Source organism: Corvus hawaiiensis, chromosome 15 (assembly GCF_020740725.1).
Source record: "Corvus hawaiiensis isolate bCorHaw1 chromosome 15, bCorHaw1.pri.cur, whole genome shotgun sequence".
In the NCBI taxonomy this organism is placed as follows: Eukaryota; Metazoa; Chordata; class Aves; order Passeriformes; family Corvidae; genus Corvus; species Corvus hawaiiensis.
The window spans coordinates 18,268,433-18,287,673 of NC_063227.1; the positions used below are offsets into that span (position 1 = coordinate 18,268,433).

Below are 19,241 nucleotides of genomic sequence, written 5' to 3' on the forward strand. Positions count from 1 at the left end.
GGATTTGGGACGCGGGGGTGTGGGCAAGCGGGGTGTCGGGGGTGGAAGCAGGCAGGGAAAGGGAAAGAGGGGGGGGTCTCTGTGCCTCCGCGCTGATGGGCTCAGCTTTATCCAGGGCTGTAATCCCCCTGCTCCTGTAATTAAAAACTCCGCATTACAAGGAAAACGGTGTGCAGGGAAATGTAATCAAGTCCGGAGGGGCTTAACCATCTGGTAAAGGTTAGGACCGGCACGGCGGGGGACGCGGCCGGGGGATTTGGCAGCAGCCGCGATCTGGGCTCCTCTTAATCTACCGCGGGGACGAACGCAGCATCTGCGGGGTAATACCGGTGCCCCGGGCAGCGATCGGTCTCGCTGGAGCTCCCACCGCCGTTAACGGGATCTCCCCGAAGGTGGTCCCCTCCCCAGGTGCGTCCGGCTCCGGTAAACAAATTCTGCTGCGGCCCCGGGACCCGGATTGCAGCCCCTTGCGGAGGCCAGCAAAGAAAGGGTTAAGTGACTGCCGGTGACCGCGGTTCGGCCCCCCAGCTCTGGGCAAGGCCCTCCTCCGCCGCCCCCCGGGAGCCCGAAACTCTTTGAAAGTGCAAGAGGCAAGCGAAGGCGAGGGAGGAGGCGGCGGCGCGGGTGCGACTCATCGTCCCCGGGATTGCTGCGGGGCCATGGGGGCCGGAGCAGGCTCCGGGCGGGGGCAGCTCTTCCTCCGCTCCCTCCTCTTCCTCCTGTTGGCCGGGCCCCCGGCACGCCACCCGGCACGGGGGCAGCTGCGCTACGCCGTGCCAGAGGAGCTGGAGCACGGAGCCTTCGTGGCCAACCTGGGTGAGGACCTGGGACTGGATGTGTCCACCCTGTCAGCGCGGAGGTTCCGGATCGTGTCACGGGCCGGGGCCAGGCAGCACCTGGAGGTGAACCTGGAGAACGGGATCCTCTTCGTGAACGAGCGGATTGACCGGGAGGAGGTGTGCGAGGCCGGGGGGACCTGCCTGCTTCACCTGCAGCTCCTCGTCGAGAGCCCATTGGAGCTCTACCGCGTCGAGGTGGAGGTGCTGGACATCAACGACCACGCACCCACCTTCCCTTGGCAAGAATATGTGCTGGAGGTGGCTGAGTCTGCCGTGCTTGGTGCCCGCTTCCCGCTGGAGAGTGCCCAGGATCCTGACGTGGGTACCAACTCTGTGCACACCTACCGCCTCAGCCCCAATGGTTTCTTTTCACTTGAGGTGCAGACGCGCAGTGATGCCAGCAAGTTTGCAGAGCTGGTGCTGGAGCGTGCCCTCGACCGTGAGCAGCAACGTGTGCACCGGGTGCTGCTCACTGCTCTTGACGGCGGTGTCCCCGAACGCTCAGGCACAGCGCACATCCTCGTCACGGTGCTGGATGCGAACGACAACGTGCCTGCCTTTGACCAGCCCTCCTACGGTGTGAGCCTTCCTGAGGATGCTCCTGCTGGCACTCTGGTCATCCAGCTCAATGCCACTGACCTGGATGAGGGCCCCAATGGGGAGATTGAGTACTCCTTCAGTGGGCACGCACCACCACGTGTCCGGGAGCTCTTCCACATAGAGCCCCGGAGTGGGCAGGTGCTGCTGAAGGGCCACCTGGACTATGAGCGGGCCAGCCTCCACGAGCTCTACGTGCAAGCCAAGGACCGCGGACCCTCAGCTGTGGCTGTGCACTGCAGGGTGCTTGTGCACCTCCTCGATGTCAATGACAATGCGCCAGAGGTGACCCTCACCTCTGTGTCCACACCTGTGCTGGAGGATGCACCCCCAGGCACCGTCATTGCTGTCATCAGTGTTCTGGACCGGGACTCTGGGGACAACGGGCGTGTGAGCTGTGAAGTTGGCCCCAATGTACCATTTGAGCTCCGCTCCTCCTTCCGGAACTACTACACACTGGTCACCACGCAAGCGCTGGACCGGGAGGTTGTGCCTGAGTACAACGTAAGCATCACAGCACGAGACATGGGCTCGCCTGCCCTGCTGACCCGCAGCACCCTCACCGTCCCAGTATCTGATGTGAACGACAACGCTCCGCGCTTCCTCCAACCCTCCTACAGTGTCTATGTGATGGAGAACAACGCACCAGGTGCCTCCATCTGCTCTGTCAGTGCATTGGACCCTGACTGCCAACAAAACGCCTACCTGTCCTACTCCATTGCAGATGGGCACATCCATGGCATGCCTGTGGGCACCTACGTGTCCATCAACTCAGACAGCGGGCACATGTACGCCCTGCGCTCCCTTGACTATGAGCAGATCCGCAGCTTCCAGATCCAGGTGCAAGCACAGGATGCAGGGTTTCCCCCTCTCAGTGCCAACGTCACCGTCCACATCTTTGTGTTGGACCAGAATGACAACGCTCCGGTTATCGTTTCTCCCATGCCACGCAATGGCTCTGTTGCCACTGAACTCGTGCCACGCTCAGCCAGGCCCGGCTACCTCGTGGGCACGGTGTCGGCAGTGGATGCAGATGCGGGGCTGAACTCTCGCCTCTCCTACCAGCTCCTCCAGGCTACTGACTTCACCCTCTTCAGCGTGGCGCCTGACACGGGTGAGCTGCGCACCCTCCGCTCCTTTCTGGAGCAGGATGCCAGCCAGCAGCAGCTGGTGGTGCAGGTGCGGGATGGTGGACAGCCAGCCCTCTCTGCCACCGTGTCCCTCCTGCTTTCGGTGGTGGAGACCATGCCCCAGACTCTCTCCGACTTCAGCGAGTTCAGCCTCCCTCCAGAGGCGTCCTCGTCTTCCCCACTCACCCTCTATCTCCTTGTCTCCCTGGGCTCCATCTCCTTCACTTTCCTTCTTGCCATCCTCATTCTCACAGCCATTCGCTGCCGTGGAGAGCGGCGTTCCCGCCAAGGGGACAGCTGCTCACCACCTCGCTGCCACTGCTGTCCTGGGTCCAGACCCTCCTCTGACGGCCTGAAGACTTCCAACCTGACGGCACAGCCCCCTGCAGGGACCACGGCTGCCACCTGCCTTGATGTGCCTGCGGGCGGCCCCCCAGGCTACTGCTACAAGGTCTGCCTTGGTCCTGAGTCTGCTCAGAGTGACTTCATGTTCCTCAAACCCTGCAGCCCCCCCCGGAACAACGAGAAGGATCCCGGGAAGCGGTCCTGGCCAGACCAGCATCTCCAGGTCTCCAAAGAGGTAACATAATGCCCAGCAGTACTTACCAGTGCTCCGCGGGTGCCCCCAGCCCCCTCCCTCAGCCTCTGCCACGAGGGAAAGCAGGCACGGCTTCTCCCAGAGAATAACCGGAGCCTTTGATCAGTGCGGGAATTAGGAGCAGTTAGGCAGAGGGATCTCCACTGCGCTTCCCGACGGGTCTAATTACAGGGGGAGCGTCAGGCTCGGCTGAGGCGAGAGGAAATCCCTTCTCACCGTCTTTTGTACCCATTAGAGGCAACAGAGATGCTCCAGTGCCCTAGGGGAGGTGGGATAGTGGGGGTGGCTTCTCCTTAGCCTGGGTAGGCAATTCACACTGGGGCAGTCTGAGCATCACTGCTGCTTTGCTTCCCCTGTGCTGGCGGGGGCCGCGGTGTCCTGGGCCTGGCTGCTGCTCTGCACAGACTGTGCCAGCAGGCAGGGAGTGGGGTCTTCAGGGCGGGATTTTGATGTCAACATTTGTTAGGTATTGAAATGAGGAATGTCTAATTTTCCCGATGAAAGACTCTCCAAAACACGATTACAAGGATGGAGAGTGATGAGGCGTCTAATCCACTTACGTTTGACTTTTAATAAACCAGCCCTTCCGAGGAGATCCCAAGACTCTCTGCCAAGAGAGTCTCTCCACGTGTCTCCTTGCACCCCTGGACTCTCTTCCCTAATGCTTAATTAGATTTTCCTGTAGTTTTTGCAGCCCTCCTGGGACACTGAGCATGCAGCCAATTTCTGCATCTCTCACCATTTGGTACCTCAGACCTGGGCTAAGTAAACATCACATATGCAAAAAAGGCTTTCGAAAATTAACAGGAATAGGAAAACCACCTGTCTCTCCCCAGAATGCCAGACTTAAAACTCCCAGAGGCACAGGACAAGCCCCAAACCACCCCAGTATCTCAGGAGGGTGAGGAAGGTCCAGAAGGGAACAAGCTGACTCAACGTTGTCTCAGGCTCCCCAAGAGGGGAATGTGCTGCTTGCTTCTCCACAAAGGGCACAGGGAAAGTGGAGATGTGGTCCTGCATCCCTGCCTGCTGAAGCCTTGTGCTGGCAGGGCTGGGCTGTTTGGCAAAGGGTCCCAGGGCTGATTGACAGAGAGTCCCAATAACCAGCCTTGCTCTTCCCTGTGTTTTCCAGGCCAAGCAGCCCAACACAGACTGGCTGCCTCCAAGCACACAGCGACCTGCCCTGAAAAGGTACCAAATCCAGCACTGGGGGAACAGAGGAAGCAGGTGGAAGGGGGATATGGGAATGGGGAGGTTATCTCCAACACAGCTTTGAACTGGTCTCTTCTCTTTAGCTCCCAGAGCCTGGAAGATGTGGGGGAAATCCGTAAAGCCCTTCAGAAGGAGCACGAGAGGCTGTGCACGCTGGTGACCCCTGTCTCTGGTTAGTATTGGGACACTGGGGCTGGGAAGACCAGACCCTCTGGTCACTTGTTGGAAGTGCAGTGGGGGGGGGTCACATCCCTGTTCCTAGCAGTGGTGAAGTTCTGTGGGTGGAAGGGGTGTCCAGGCACCAGAACGGAGGTTGGTGACACAGGACTTGCATCCTGGGGTGTGGATATGACCTGAGCCAATCTTACTGAGCTCATTTTTCCTCCAGAGTTTCAGAAAGCTTCATCAGGCCCCAACAGCATCTGGACACCCCAGTACAGCCCCTTGTACCCAGCCCTGGATTATCAGCACAACGTTTACATCCCCGGCACCCCCGCTCTGCTTTCCAGCAAGGATGGGCCCCTCTTCCCAGGCCGGGAGAACAAAAACAGCTTCTCCACCTTTGGCAAGAGGAAGAAGATGACAACTTACTGTGACATGCATGACAGTGTGGTTATCAACAACGACCTGAAATAGCCTGGATGGCTCTATCCTTGGAATCTCCTGCATTATTTCAGCTGCCAGGTCCACCCGCAGCACATGCCTCCATGTATGGACTGCTCACAACTTTATGGGATGCTGGGAGAGTGGCTCAACAGAGCAAGGGGGAAGGATTTAAGGAGCAAGAGACTGAAAATTACAGGGATAGGGGGGTGGTGGCAGGGGGAATTTCTCCCATCTCATCTTGCAGAGCTGTGTTGGCAGCAGGTGCTGTTTGAGGTCCATATGACCAGATTTAAGCAAATCTGCCTTGAGTTTACCCATTCCCATGTCCCCTTAGGGACCATTCCTCTCTGTAAACATTGTCACTTCTTTGTCTTGTCTGGCTGTGTGAATGTACTGAGCTGCATGCCTGTATCTCTGTCCCAGTAGGCACGGAAAGTGTATGCAGACCCAGCCAAGCCTGACCTTACACACTGGGACAGTGACCATTGCTCTGTCCCTGAGATCCAGTGGGATGTGTTGCATGTCTAGAGCAGCAATTGGCATCTGTTTTCTCTGGGAAGTGAGTGCAAAACCCGGGCTTCATGAGTGCTTCTCTTCAGACCCTGACCCAACACTTGCAAGGCTGGACATAGCCAGGGTGCAGGACAGAGACAGCCTTTGTTCCAGGAGCAGCGTGTGCACACACGGATCGGATGGCCAGAAGAGCTGCTAGCTTAAGTACCTGAGAGATGCACAAGGTGAGGCCCTGCTGGGTAGCTCTCTAGCCCAAGGCAACATCATGTGAATGAAAAACAGTTTCCCAACCATTGGAGTGACCCCAGCACAGGTGACAGTCTCTTCCCTCCCGCCCCTGCCCTCCCTCGGATCTCTGTTTTCCCCAAGTCCTGAATGCCTGGAGGACCCCCTGCACTGGGCACCCCACCTGCATAGGACAAACATCTCCAAGTCTGCCCTGTTTCTCTTTGAGAACTTTTAGCTGGCAGTCAGGAGCTCTCAAGGGCAGGACTCCAGCCCCAGAACAGTCTCTCCCCTGCCTTGCACACCCTGCACCTGTCCACCAGTCTGTCTGTCACCATTGCCAATTGCTCCGGTCACGGGACAGTTCATTTTGAATCCATCTGTGCAGAACATGACAGCTCTTTCTAAACTGAGTTTGTTTCACTATGTCTGATTTGTACCAATAAATTGTATTTTAATAGCTCACCCTGGCTCCTGGCTGTCCCTGAGTTGCACACGACAGCAGGGGTTGCTGCACAGCTCTCCCAACTTCAGGAAATACATCTGTCCTTCTGGCCTTCGGAGTTCTGGAGCAGAGAGCTCCTTTTATGCCGAGAGCTCATTTTATTCACTTCACCTGGATTCCGGGGGCTCAAGGTCCCCTTCCCTCCTCCCCTGGACTCAGGAGCACTTTGGGCTCATGGCCAGAAGGGGCTGGAGATGTCACACAGCTCCTTTCTCCGTGCTCCAGCTCGGGCAGGGGGGAATTTGCACCATGGTGTGGGCATACACAAGCTGCTGGGGAGAGGGGCTGGATGTGGCACGAACGGCATAACAGCTTGTGGCTGTTGTGGTGCTTTCTCTGGTTAATTTACCCTTTCCCCTGGACACTAGGGACCAGCAGCTTGCCTCAGGAGCCACAGAGACAGCCTGGGTGTGAGCCACATGTAGGGACCAGCTCCCTGGGAATAGTCAAGCCTGTATCTGTTGGTGGGATATCTCTTGGCTTGATGAGGGAAGTGTTTCCCCTTCAGATGAAGTCCTGAAGTGGCCAGGCCGTGGTTGTCCTTCTCATACCGTGTACTCACTTGGTGACTGGCTTGGGGAGGCTGCAATGCGGCTTTTGGGATTAACCCAGAAAAGTCCTTGTCTACAAGTGGGCAGTGTGCTCTTCAGTGGAAGCAGGGGGTAGGGAGCACTCAAAGGGGCCTCGTGGGAGTCAGGGGCCCGGGAGGACGGTGCTTTGGACATGAAAGGGACCTGGCTGCTTCTGGTGACTTCAGTCCCAGCTCATATCTGCCTGACTGCGGGTAGATGAAATATTCCCTGTCCCAATTAGACGGTAGGATGAAGGATTTTATGCTGCCAAGTGCATTTTTCAAGGGTCTCTAGAGAGCGTTAAGGGTAAGAAAGAACCCCAAACAGCTACTGCCTGAGACCTCTGTACAGCATTAGCCCGTTCCAGTGCTTCAAAAGAACAAGGGAATTATGTAAAGTGATACAATAAGATTAATAACAGCCTCAAGAAGTAATAAAAGCATCAAATGGACCTGACTCCCTGTAGGGTACAAGCATCTCCCCCTCCTGGATTAACTCTGGCAGTATCTTCCCTGCATTTTTAGGTGCTGGTCAGGCACTGGGAGAGGACCAGAGCCCCTCTGCAGAGAGCCCACAGGGGCTCAGCTGCAGCCCCTCTGCAGGAGGGCCGAGCTGCTCACTGTGTTCCAGCTCACACAGCAAAAGCACCCAGCACATCCTGTGCTTCATGGCATCCAAGATCTAAATAAACACATGTAAGTGGTGTTTTGTATCAGATTTTCCCCAAAGGGAAATTGATCTCAAAGTTGACCCCTAAAACCACAGGCTTTTGAAAGTGACATTTTGCACCTCTGCCTTTGGAAAACCATGGGGTCGAGCAATCAAGGGGACAGATTTGCCATCTCCCTGTCACTCTCCAGTGTATTTTCTTGGCATTTTAAAGTTCCTGCTACCAAGGCTCACTGGTGCCCACTGAATTGCCTTCATCTCCTCTCCATTACTCCTGACCATCAGCCCATGGGATGAGATAGATACGCACACACCTCTGTACTCCTTGCTGACCCCCACGTTTGTATGGGTCAGGCGTCTTCCAAAAGGGATTTGAGCAACACAGCACCCAGCCCAGGCCCCAACACCCCACATTCCCTGAGTATCCACTTCTGCTTAGTTGAAGGAAAAGCTACACTGACAAGAGCTCAGTTTCAATCTTTCATTTCAATCACCATATTGATAAAAAGGACAATAAAAAGGGACTTGCTTTAGGGGAGAGAGGACTTGCATAAATGTAATTCAAGCACACTACTATCCCTCTTCAAAGGGCATGTCTGGTCAGAATCGTCCATCTAATAGATGAGATCTCCTTTGAAGATCTCCCACAGGGACAGGGTCTCATTAAAAATGCAAGGTCTTTGCCCTACAACTAGTTATTTTTACAACTCTCCCTGTGCTTACACTCCTGCGCAGCTGATGAGCATTAGCTGGTTTCTGTAGCCTGGTAATGCACTGGGCATGAGAGCTCCTTTGGAGATCTGCTCAGCAGAACACTCTCTAGATGCCCCTCTCACATGTTCCAGCTCTCTCAGAGATCCAGAGGCAAATTTGGCTTTCAAGGACATGCTAGCCAGCTTGAGATTTGCTTCTAGGACAGTGGGAAAGCTGCCATGTGGTGCAGTTGGCTGCAAAAATGCTTCAGGCCATGCGAGGCAGGCACACAGCGCTTCTGGGCGCCAGCACAAACAGGGGGTTTGTGCTCTTGCTGAATAGACTGTTCGGATGGAAACATTACTTGTATCTCTGTAATGACTTGAAAATGTATCCCAGAGAGACAAAATGAATCCAGAGGTAGAGAGAAAAGAGGCCAGAGGGAAAGACCCAGAAGGGCTGATGCTCAGTTCTACTCCCACCTGCCACGCACAGAACAAAAAGCAGCCAGCAAATTCCCCGGAAAGCCTCAGCATGGACACAGCACTCTGCATGCAGCTGGGTCAGGCTGGGTAGAGCCATGGATACAGGTGGGTCTCAGCTCCCAGAGGGCGTGGTATTGGCAGGACAGAGCTAAAATCCATGGACCAGTGGGAGCCTCTGCATGGACCTTGGATCCAGCCCAGTCTGTGGCACTCAGTGGTTAATTAGATCCTCCAAAGATGCTAGAAATTTCTCTTTTCTCTTCTCTTCTCTTCTCTTCTCTTCTCTTCTCTTCTCTTCTCTTCTCTTCATAATGCTGGAACACACCTTAATTTATTTAAGACTGGGTCAAGATCCATTCAGATTTCTTTTCGAATTGCATCAGTGTCTTAAATGTCTCCCTGAACCCCACCACAGAACAGCCTGCTGTTCCTAGCTGGATCACTTCCTCCAGTTTCCTTTTTGATCTCAGCAGATGTTTTGTAGAAATAAATATCCTTTAGCTTCTGTCATAATAACTTAACCTCTGCCACACTCAAAAACGTCTGCATGATTGTCACGTGCTGATTTTCTCTGCTCCTTTGCACCTTTTCCTTTTTCACTGCTCTGAAAACATCAGTTGCCAACTCCTCCACGGAGATCAGATGCAGGAACAGGCCAGGGCTGAGGGAAGCTTTTGCTTCCCAGTTAGCCTATAATGTGTTTTCAGTTTAAGCAGTGGAAATGTCACTGGCTCTGTTTTGCAGCATGCACTCAAGTGGAATTAATGCTTCTTGTTAGTGATAATATGACTTAATCAGCTTAATTACTTTGAGACATAAGTAGACACCTTTGTGTATTGAATAACTTATGACACACTGGACCAAAAAGCACGAATGAAGGCTTTGAAAATAAATTAAATATGACCCCTAGTGCAGTCTGCACTTTGACTAATGATTCGTCTCCCATGAAATTCAATGACTTACAAATCTTACATTTGAATAAATGATACATTTTTGCATGTTTTAAACAATAGCAGTGATTTTTATTTCAGCATTCGGAATTCAGAGTGCTTCTCCAGCTCCAGGAAGCAAGGCAAACAAGTTCATGTTAAACGGATTGAAAAATAAAACATTTGTGCAGTCAACTATCAGGAATACATTCAGAGGATCTGCAGGCATTTCTGATGAGATATTTATTTTAATTCATTGCTAAGAATATCTGCAACAACAGGTGAAAAAAATGCATCACAAGAAATTAAGAGAGAGTGAAGATTCCCAGAAGGATCACTAAAGTCTTCACATCCAATCCATCCATTTCAATAATGTCTACAAGAGAAAATATCATTAAATAGCTCCGGAATTGTCTTATCATACATTTTGCCCGCATAGAAAATAAATCATACAAAGGAAATAGAAGCAGGAAAAGCGATCATCAATCAAGAAAATGATTATGAGCATTGGTAGGATTTCTGATAGGCCAGGATGCAGAGACAGGATAGCAGGCTACATGGGAAATAGAAAAATTGGGGTTAAACTGTTGCATGAACCCAGAGAAAAGATGAGCTGTCTGAATTTGTTCTGTTCTGCTGCAGTGAGTCACCCAATTTCTGTACCCAAATCTTCCTCTAAAAAGCACTGGAGTTCAGCACGGTGCAGACAATAACGCAGATCCCTACACAGGGACTTTTTCAGCCCAAGTATATCTGAAATTCAGAGGTTAGCTTCAGCTGTAGCATCACAGGGGAGCCTGACTGGTTTGATGAATCTGCTTTTAAGTCCATGTCCATATTTCTTGGTATTTTAGCTAACAGGAATTTTTTTTCACACTGCCAAGGGCGATGGCTGAGGGCTCTAGGATTAATTTATCACTGCTCTTGCTCTGCAGTTGTTCAGTCTCTATTGACTAAATCTCCAAAACTCCCTCAGAGTACAGATGGAACATGTCCACACAGGGATCTAAATATAAGGAGTTTAATCTAGGTTTGAGTTCCACCTGTAGGATTCCATCTTGTCCCCACTTCCCTTCTTGATCTTCTTTTAATATCATTTAGAGGAGACATGCCCAGCACCTCTGTGACACTGGCATTTTACCAGAGATCAGAAGAAAAGATTTGCCATTTGCTTTGAGTATCCCCTAACAGACCAAACTTCAGGAATGTGATCCTGAAATTATTTCCCCAAACCAAAATTTATTTTTTCCTCTTTCCAGGAAATGCAATGTTATAATCCATTTGGTTACCCAAACCACCTCTTCCTCTTAATCTCTCCCTGCAAAATAGTCTGACAGCTGCCCCAGAATGTAAGGAGATCATCGAAAGGATGATCGTCTGGGGCTGAATCCTCTTCCTGTGTTCCCCAAGAGTCCTCTTGGCTCGTTGTGCCACATGGCATGGGCCATTTAACTCCCTCAATGCCCATCAGATGTCATACGCCTTGTTGGTCATGTTCCTTTGATATCTGAACAGACTCCTGCAGGCTCCTCCTGTCACTGCAGGGTCCACCCTCCAGCCTTTTTCTGCCTCTCTTTGGGTCCAAATGTTATATTTGCTGTAGTTTCGAGTGCATTTCAATCAAATCTGACCCTGCTTTCAGCAGAAGCCTGACCCAGTCACGTCCGGACATCCCTATTTTGCTCCGCTTTTTCTGTGTATCCATAAAGATCCATGAAGATTCGGCTGCAAACTGCCAGATCCCTGGTGAAATGGTGCCCCCTCCATGTTCCCCACATGATGCACAGCTGGGACGGGACCATCCTGTCTGCTGTGCTTGTGCCTCCTGTGCCCTGCTGTGCCCAGCGTCGTGGTGTCCAAAAACCAGGGTGGAACTACACAGCAAATCACAGCTGACCAGCAAGACACTCCAATCTGGCAAGGGAGAAGCTAGCAGTTTGCTCCTGCTCCTTCTCCCTTAGAGATGGGCAGGGACAAATTGCAGACTTTTTTTTTTAATGCTATCTCTTCTTTAAAATGGGAAAAAATGAATTAAAAACTTGGATGTGAGCTGCAGGGATGAATCACAGCACAGAGCCTGGCAACACAGTGGGGACCCTCGTGTCACCCCCAAGCCTTCCCGCCTTTTGCTGAAGGTATTAGGAAGGAAGCCACCGGGAGCCACTTCTGAAGGGCTTGATTCTGTTGGCAGGGAGAATTTTTTTCATAAAGGGGCCTCTATATGCAAATGGGAAATGGAGATGGAGTGGGAAATAAGCCCAGCAAAAAACCATGGAAGTTTTTGCTGCCTGCAAGTGGAATTCAATCGAAAAAGGGGGGAGGGAGAAGAAAGGAAATTGAAACAGCCTCCTCTCTGCACAGATTGCATTGCTGGAGAAGCTCTGAGTGTTGCAAGGCATAATAGTTGCCTGCTCAGAGGTTCCTTCCCGGGGGACTTTCCCTGGGATAGTTTCATACATTTATCCCTGACTCCTGGCATCTGCATAACACGCTCACAGAGAGAGTTATTAGTTTAATTTTCTTGTGAATTACAAGGGGACAGAGAGAATTAGAAAAGACTTTTTTTTTTTTTTTTTTTATTATCATTACTTTTTGTTTTCCAGTTGAGAGATTGTAAATGAGGCTATTCATCCTGCTAACATCAGTAGGGACCCAAACCCAAGTCTTTCTGGGGTAATTGGTTTCTGATGAGCAATCACTTGTAAAACCAATAGCAAAGGCAAGAACTGAAATATAAATTCTCTCTTTACATGCTGAGCTTTTCATTAGGATTGTGTGTCTGGTTTCTTTCTGAGATTCAGTAGAAAAGCCATGAAGTGGTAAACAAGGCAGTGGACTAAGGCTGACAAGAAGTTTGTATTAGCAAAAAATTGGGAAAACAGCATTGTCTGATATTCTCCAGAACAAATAAAGCAGCTCCAGATTCCCTCAAGCTGCAGCTTTCTGTGAGCCCTTCGGGACTGAAGCCCTGCACTGAGAGAAGAGACAGCAGATCTTCCTGTGGGGCGGACCTGAGTGTGCTTTTGACCAAAAGAGACCAAAATGTTGAAGAAAGAAAAAAAAAATTAGAGGCCAGGGACAATTTTCCATGCTGCAAAGTCTGACCAGGGTGGCTGATGGAAATTTGCAGCCCTTGATATCCTGCAGTTTGCAAAATATAGGGGACTGTGATGCCTGGATTTGTTGCAAGGGCTGATACTGTGAGTTGGGCTCCAGGGGTTTTTTTTCCTCCCAGTTACTAGTGAGGAATCTGCTAGTCTGCACTAGCTTTTGTTTCCCTGATGAACCTCAGGGTGCTTAAGGCTTGATTTATTTACTTATTTTGGTGGCAAATTAAGCATCAGTCTGGATGCAGGTCTCAGTGCTTTCTAGGCTGGGGCTGTGGTGCTGTCATTCATTGGCTTAACTGGATTGCTTGCTGCTTTATGGGTTTTTTTCCAGTAAAACCTTTTGGCACACATACAGCTGGTTGTTGCCTTGAAGATGAGCAGAGAGCAGCAGGCTTGACAAAGGCAGGGAACATTATTAAGCTCGGGTACACAGAAAGGCCTCTGAAACAAGAATGATATGGACACATCTCTCTCAAAACAAACCAAGCAAAACCTTTCAAATAAATCCACTTTTTTCAGCTTTCAAATGCTGAAAGCTGATCCCAAGGAAGCAAACAATAAAATCACTGATTGGATTCAGTCCTGAGGAACCTGCTCTGAGCAGAGGAAGGGGACACATGACACACTAAGTATTATCCAGAAATCTCTTCCAAACACAGCTATTCTGGGATTCAATGATGACAGTTTTTTGCTTTCATTAACCCAAAAGAGCCAAACACACTGCTGTGGCCACAGCAAGAAATAAGGCAATTTGGACACTTCCATATTTGCATCACATTTGCATACAACACACAGCCCAGGGCAATATTCCACATAGCTATCAAGCAAACTTTTTTGTTGTTTCTCTCAGTTAGAGCCAGGCTTCCCAGGAATCTCCCAAAGCCTGGATGTGCCCTGCACTAATCATGCCTCCCATTAGTTGCACACCCATCAGGCTCTGCTGGCTAACCCAAATTTTTGGCCTCCCACCTCAAATATACGGCAACCTTGTAATTTTGGTACCGCTGGAGCAGAAGCAATTGTCTCAGTGACAATGCCAGGATCCTTCACCTGAGCTTAAACACTGGAAGTTTTGGAAATAGAAAGGGAGGAGAGGAGAGGAGAGGAGAGGAGAGGAGAGGAGAGGAGAGGAGAGGAGAGGAGAGGAGAGGAGAGGAGAGGAGAGGAGAGGAGAGGAGAGGAGAGGAGAGGAGAGGAGAGGAGAGGAGAGGAGAGGAGAGGAGAGGAGAGGAGAGGAGAGGAGAGGAGAGGAGAGGAGAGTTGAGTTTTAGCTAAGACTGTAGTGTGACTTAAGACATGTGGAAGAGGGCCCACTGGTCATAGCAATTTTCCAAACTGCACAAGCCTCTGCAATCACTTATAATTCATCTGTTTCTGTCTACAATATAGACACAGGTTTGTACCACATTTGTACCTTAGAGAAAACTTCAATGTCTTTCTGTCAAACTGTACAAGGACAACCCTCAGAGCCTGGCCTGCATCACTACCAGTGCCAGTTTAGAAATCTGTACAGGCAGAAACACTCTGCAGATAATGAACATTTTTTCCTCCTTGGAATAACTGCTGCATGAGCCCTAGTTCCCCACCTCTTTCTCTCTTCCCCTAACATTTCCACGTGCCCTTTCTCTGGTGACAGCTGAAGTTCCCAGCTGAGTTCTCTCCTGCAAGTTCATCCAGCTGATCTTTCAGAGGATGGTTCCATTTGGTCTTTATGGATGTTTCTTCCCTCCAAGTGATGAATAGTACAGCTGAGCCTTTCATTCACAAGGCAATTGTGATGGGAACAAAGGAAAAAATTGTAGGAAGTGAATCCTTCCAATTTTTGTTTGGTTTGTTACAAGGTTCTACTTTGCACCACTGTCATTTTGGTGGTGCTTGTATTTCCCTTTTCTCGAGTTCATTAATGAGGAGGTCAGGACTAGAAATAAGCAAAACAACATCACATCACTTCTTTACATCATTCCCTTAAAATGCGTGTGTGACTTAAGAAGATTTACTTCCTGTGGTGACAATTTGCCAGTGGCACAAAGTGGTGAGTGACTGAAGAACGTTAAGCAATCCAGAAAACGATTTGTTGCTGTTGCAGGTTTTGCTCATTCTCTGCTTTTATTTTGTGACCTAGGAAAACTCATTGAAGATTTAAGTATTTGGAAGGCCTGTGAAAGTAAAAGGAGATGGCTTTCAGGACCTGCACAGCTGGTGTTCAGCAGAGTGAAAGAAAAGAACTATGGGTAGGTATTTGTCTGATTTAACCAACCCTAAGAATTTCTGCCATTGGATAATATTTGTAGTTGTTATTATAGAAACAAGGAAGAAGGATGGACAAAACATTAAAAACTGGATTTAAAAGCTTCCATCTGACAAGGAAATCTGTACCAGTGTTGGCATTTCCCTGCACTTCCTTTCTGGTGGACATTTCAGGGAACCTGAGGTATTAGGGGAACCTACAGATAAGAAATGAAATTGCTATGGGTTCAGGGTGTGTGGTATTATATGGATTCTGCCTGAAACTGCAAAGAGCTCAGTCTCTGACAGCCCACAACCCCCCTTTGCATCATCTTCTCTGGCCATCTTAACACAACCTCCTCAGCTTTTATACCCTGATTTCCCTTTCCACAGCATCATTTCATGCCACTCTTCCCTCTTGCTGTTGAGCAAAGAGGAAGGAACTATTTTTCCTGCAACCGCATCATTCTCTGACTTTATTTACAGAGGCTGAAATGAAGAAAACTCCCCCCTGCACTAAATCTGTTTGGCGTGGTGAAGGCAAGGAAGTGGAATTATATTGCAAATGTCAAGGGCTATGAAAAATGTAACAGACTTTAATATTCTTCTGCTGTTATTGCTGAGAGCATCTCTCACCTGCATTCACAGAAAGTGAAGTGCCTTTTACCACTGAGCAGAAATGATTGCCTATTTTTATTTTAAAGCTACACTGTGGCATGCATCCTAATAATAAATGCATTTTCCCTCCAAACACTCTCTTTAGCAATTAACCTTCAGCTTCAAGGCTTAATTTTAGTCTTGAGCCCTTAGGGTTAACCCCTACCTCAGCCTCCAATAAACTCCAGCCCCAAATATCCTGTTACCTATGTCTTAAAAGCGGTTCCTACATTCCTAATTATAACCATAGTCCCCATCTTCTGTGATACCTGATGGTAACTGGTGCTGAGCCAGGCATTTGGATGCTGCTTTGAAGATGTAAAACATTAACAATGCCTCTCTCCATAGCTCACTTTCCCGTGGGGTTGTGTTTCAAGGTAAGTGGTTTGCATAAGATCCCTCAGAGACCTGCATTTAGTTTATTCAGTAGGATAAACAACCTGCTGCTTTTGTGCTTCTCCCTACAGAGCAAAGAAAAGCCCATTTTATACATTAAAATTGAACATAACATTGCTGAAAGGTCTGTGATGGCTTTTTCTGGAGCTCAGAGCATTTTATCTTGTTCCGGACGGGGTCTCACAGGGCTTATGCCCTGTACGTCTTCTCATACATCCCCCTCCTCTCTTAAGAACCTGTGTTCGTGAGGGAGAAGAGGTTACTGGCCCTCGGCTCTGCCTGTCTCACTGACCCCAAAGGCTGGGGGAGTTCGTGTCGAGGGTTTTTTCATGATATTGTTTTAATTTCACCTGGATACAGCAAACTCCACAGCTCCGGGAGGGGGAAGCTGCCTCTTCGCGGCCCGATTAGCATAACCCTTGGAAGTAAAGGGCATAAGTCCCTGATGTTTTACCAGGAATCACGACATGTCGCTCCCTGCCAGACACTGGCGAATCGGGCTGCTAACAGGAGCCTCTGCAGCAGCACCGGGGGGCCCCGTCCGTGCAGTGCCGGGGGAAAGTGGGGCGGCCCCGGCAGCACACAAGGGCGGCTCTCCGGGGCACGGGGCTGGGAGGCCCGAACCAAGGCTGGCATCAGGCCACGTTTCGTTATCAGACGTTTATACGCTGAATTAGGATGGGGGCACACACACAAGAATTTCACCCTTTCCCTCCTTGTCGGGTCGGTGCTGGTAAGGCACAAAGAGGAACGGTGGAAGATAAATGAACAGTTTCCCCCCGCCGGGATTTGAGCAATCAGGAAATATAATCTGAGCTGGAAAGTGCCCCAGCATCTGTTGGGTTATTAATAAATTGTATGCAATCTGTCCGGGATGAAGCTCGGGACGGAGGGGAACCATCTGCTCCCGAGCGGCAGCTCTAATGGTGTCTGGAGAATGAACTTAGCAAATGAAAAGCAATGGGATCGGCCAGCCAGGCTCCCGGCTTTTCCATAGTGGGACAACGTGGAGGTTCCCCCACCCCCGGGGCAGGACCCGCATGGATCCGCAAAGAACAGGGATTCAGGCCAGCGTGGGCATCATCTCTCCAAGCCTCGTAGGCTCGGCCAGCTCCCTGGGAACTCCCGCTCTTTATCGAGAGCCTTTCCAAAGGGTCCTGCTCCACAGAAACCCCCGCTCCCAGGGGCTGCCTTGTGTCCCCACCCCTGGGCGAGGACGCCGATCTCGCCCGCTTTTCCTCTGGGTCAGTGCTAATTGCCGCACATAAATACCGTTCTCCACGTTTTATCCTCCACCTGTAACGGTGCCCCGTGTGCTTTCTCGGAGGATTTTCAGCTCAGCTCCTCCCCGGGCTGAGCAGCGAAGGAGCGGGCACAGCAGACCACCTTCAGCCCACGGCCGGGGCTCGGTGCCGCCTGTCCCCCGGGAAAACGGGGACTCCCTGGGCTACCGCGAATGTCTGGATGTCACTTATGTTAACTGAGCAAGGCTGGGAGCGTGGAGTGGTTATCGCATGAGCTCTCATCGCGGAATAAGCAGCCAAAATGTTTCTAGCTGAAGGGCATCTCCGCCTGCCCGCAGTCTGTGTGGGCAGACATGCCTTCCCTAAGAGGGAGAATCCAGCAGCGGCCAGACGGCGGGCACCACGTCCCTAAAACTCTTAACACGTGAGAAAATCCTGGCTCCCACAAACCCCACATAGAGAAATTCCAGCCGAAATAAAGGGCACATGAGGACGACACCTCGACCGACAGGAGAGAGAGACAGCGAGGGAAGAGCCGCTGCCAGCGGGATCAGCCCGCGGGGGAGGAGTGAGAGCCCGGACCCGCTCGGGGTGACAGCACCATCTCCTGCCGGTGAACGAGCACCGGAGCTGCCGCCGCCGCGATTCGAGCGGAGGCTGCCGGGAGCTTCCGGAGCAGGGAGGCGGAGGGAAGCGGAGGGAAGCGGAGGGAAGCGGGCTCCGCCCGCGCCTCGGAGCGCCCCGGGACCGAGAGGCTCCGTGCGCGCCCGGGACGGACGCGCTGCCTGGGGAGTGGCTTGGCAGTGGCTGCTATTGTTTTATTATTATTAAATCTTATTTTCTTTTGTTTTATATATTTTATTTACGCGCTTTCCGACTGGTGCCGCTCTTCTCTTCCTGCGGATTGCGGCATGGATACCGGCCGAGCCGGGAGCCGGGCCGCTGCGGGGAGAATGAAGGAGCTGACAAGGCGCTGGGTCCCCCGGGAGAGCGGGACAGCTCAGGGCCGATCGCGGGTCCGGCCACCGGCCGAGCAGCAGCAGCGCCTGGGGGCGCGGCGACGAGCATCGCCGGCAGCTTCCTTGAAGAAGATCGGGACTTCAGCTGTGCCAGCGATCCGAAGACAGAGGTGGAAGGGGACGGATTTGTTGTGCGTCCCCCGCTCTCTGAGCCTGCCGCCTTCTATTCGGTGGTTGCTGGGGGTGATGTGCAGAAGCGAAGACTAAACGCCGCGGCGGTGTGTGCTCCAGCCGCTGTGCCACCAGGTCATCTCCTTCCTCGCCCCCCACCCGCATTGTCCAGGGAGGAGTGCCTCACTGAAAGACCGATCGGACCCGTGTGAGCAGTTCTTCTCCCGGTGCTTAGGGTACTCTTGAACGATATAGGAGGCTGTTTTTAAAGCTTTCGGCCTCAGAAGGCTTTGAAACCAGACCCGGCTTTTCTGTGCCGTGCTCTAGCCGCTGAACTGCGCTGAAGAGGTGGGAAGGACACAAAGACAAATGCGACGATGCGAGTTCAGAACTCGTTTGCCCTTCTGGAGGGGACGAGCTTTTCTTTCCGGATCCTCGTCGGCGGAGACAGTGTCCCTGAGCCGGCTGATGTGGAGCTGCTGTGCGGTACTTTCCATTTTGGGATGGTAGCGCTGCCAAGTGTCCTGTATGACGGGAGCGATTCTGTCGGAGCTGCTGTTTTTCTTTCCCCTGCCAATTCTCAGTTTCTTGTCTCCAAGTGTAAATGAAGTCATGATCTAACTTCAGCGGGGGTCTAAACAGAGCATTCCGAACACCCCTCGAAAAGTCTGTGTGTCTCTCTGCTGTCTGAAGAAGAACAGCAGATGAACCTTTTGACTTGTGTTTGCTCCTGGGCTGCACTTGCTTTTCTGAGAGTCCAGCGATCAGTCCGTGAGCTCTGATGGATGAACTGAACTTGAGATGTCGAAACACGCGGTTATCATTTTTCAGGACTTTAACCAGGCTTTCATCTATTCCTGCCTAATGAAGGAGGCTCAAAGTAACGCTCAGGCACTTGATGGGCT

General features: G+C 51.3%; 1 protein-coding gene across 1 annotated transcript; it reads left to right on the forward strand.

Moving 5' to 3' along the window:
* The first annotated feature begins 55 nt into the window (after nucleotides 1-55).
* On the forward strand, nucleotides 56-6,185 carry LOC125333558 (protocadherin-10-like). The gene is made up of 4 exons (XM_048319503.1): nucleotides 56-3,146; nucleotides 4,297-4,355; nucleotides 4,460-4,548; nucleotides 4,765-6,185. Exons 1-4 carry the CDS (start codon nucleotides 660-662, stop codon nucleotides 5,010-5,012), a joined length of 2,883 nt encoding a protein of 960 aa, XP_048175460.1. The 5' UTR covers nucleotides 56-659; the 3' UTR covers nucleotides 5,013-6,185.
* The last annotated feature ends 13,056 nt before the right edge of the window (nucleotides 6,186-19,241 follow it).

Excerpts from the sequence above, each read along its gene's own strand:
- LOC125333558 (XM_048319503.1), top strand. The coding sequence starts at position 660 with ATGGGGGCCGGAGCAGGCTCCGGGCGGGGGCAGCTCTTCCTCCGCTCC. Across the intron at positions 3,147-4,296 it reads ATCTCCAGGTCTCCAAAGAG|GCCAAGCAGCCCAACACAGA; the intron begins GTAACATAATGC and ends TGTGTTTTCCAG. Across the intron at positions 4,549-4,764 it reads GCTGGTGACCCCTGTCTCTG|AGTTTCAGAAAGCTTCATCA; the intron begins GTTAGTATTGGG and ends TTTTTCCTCCAG.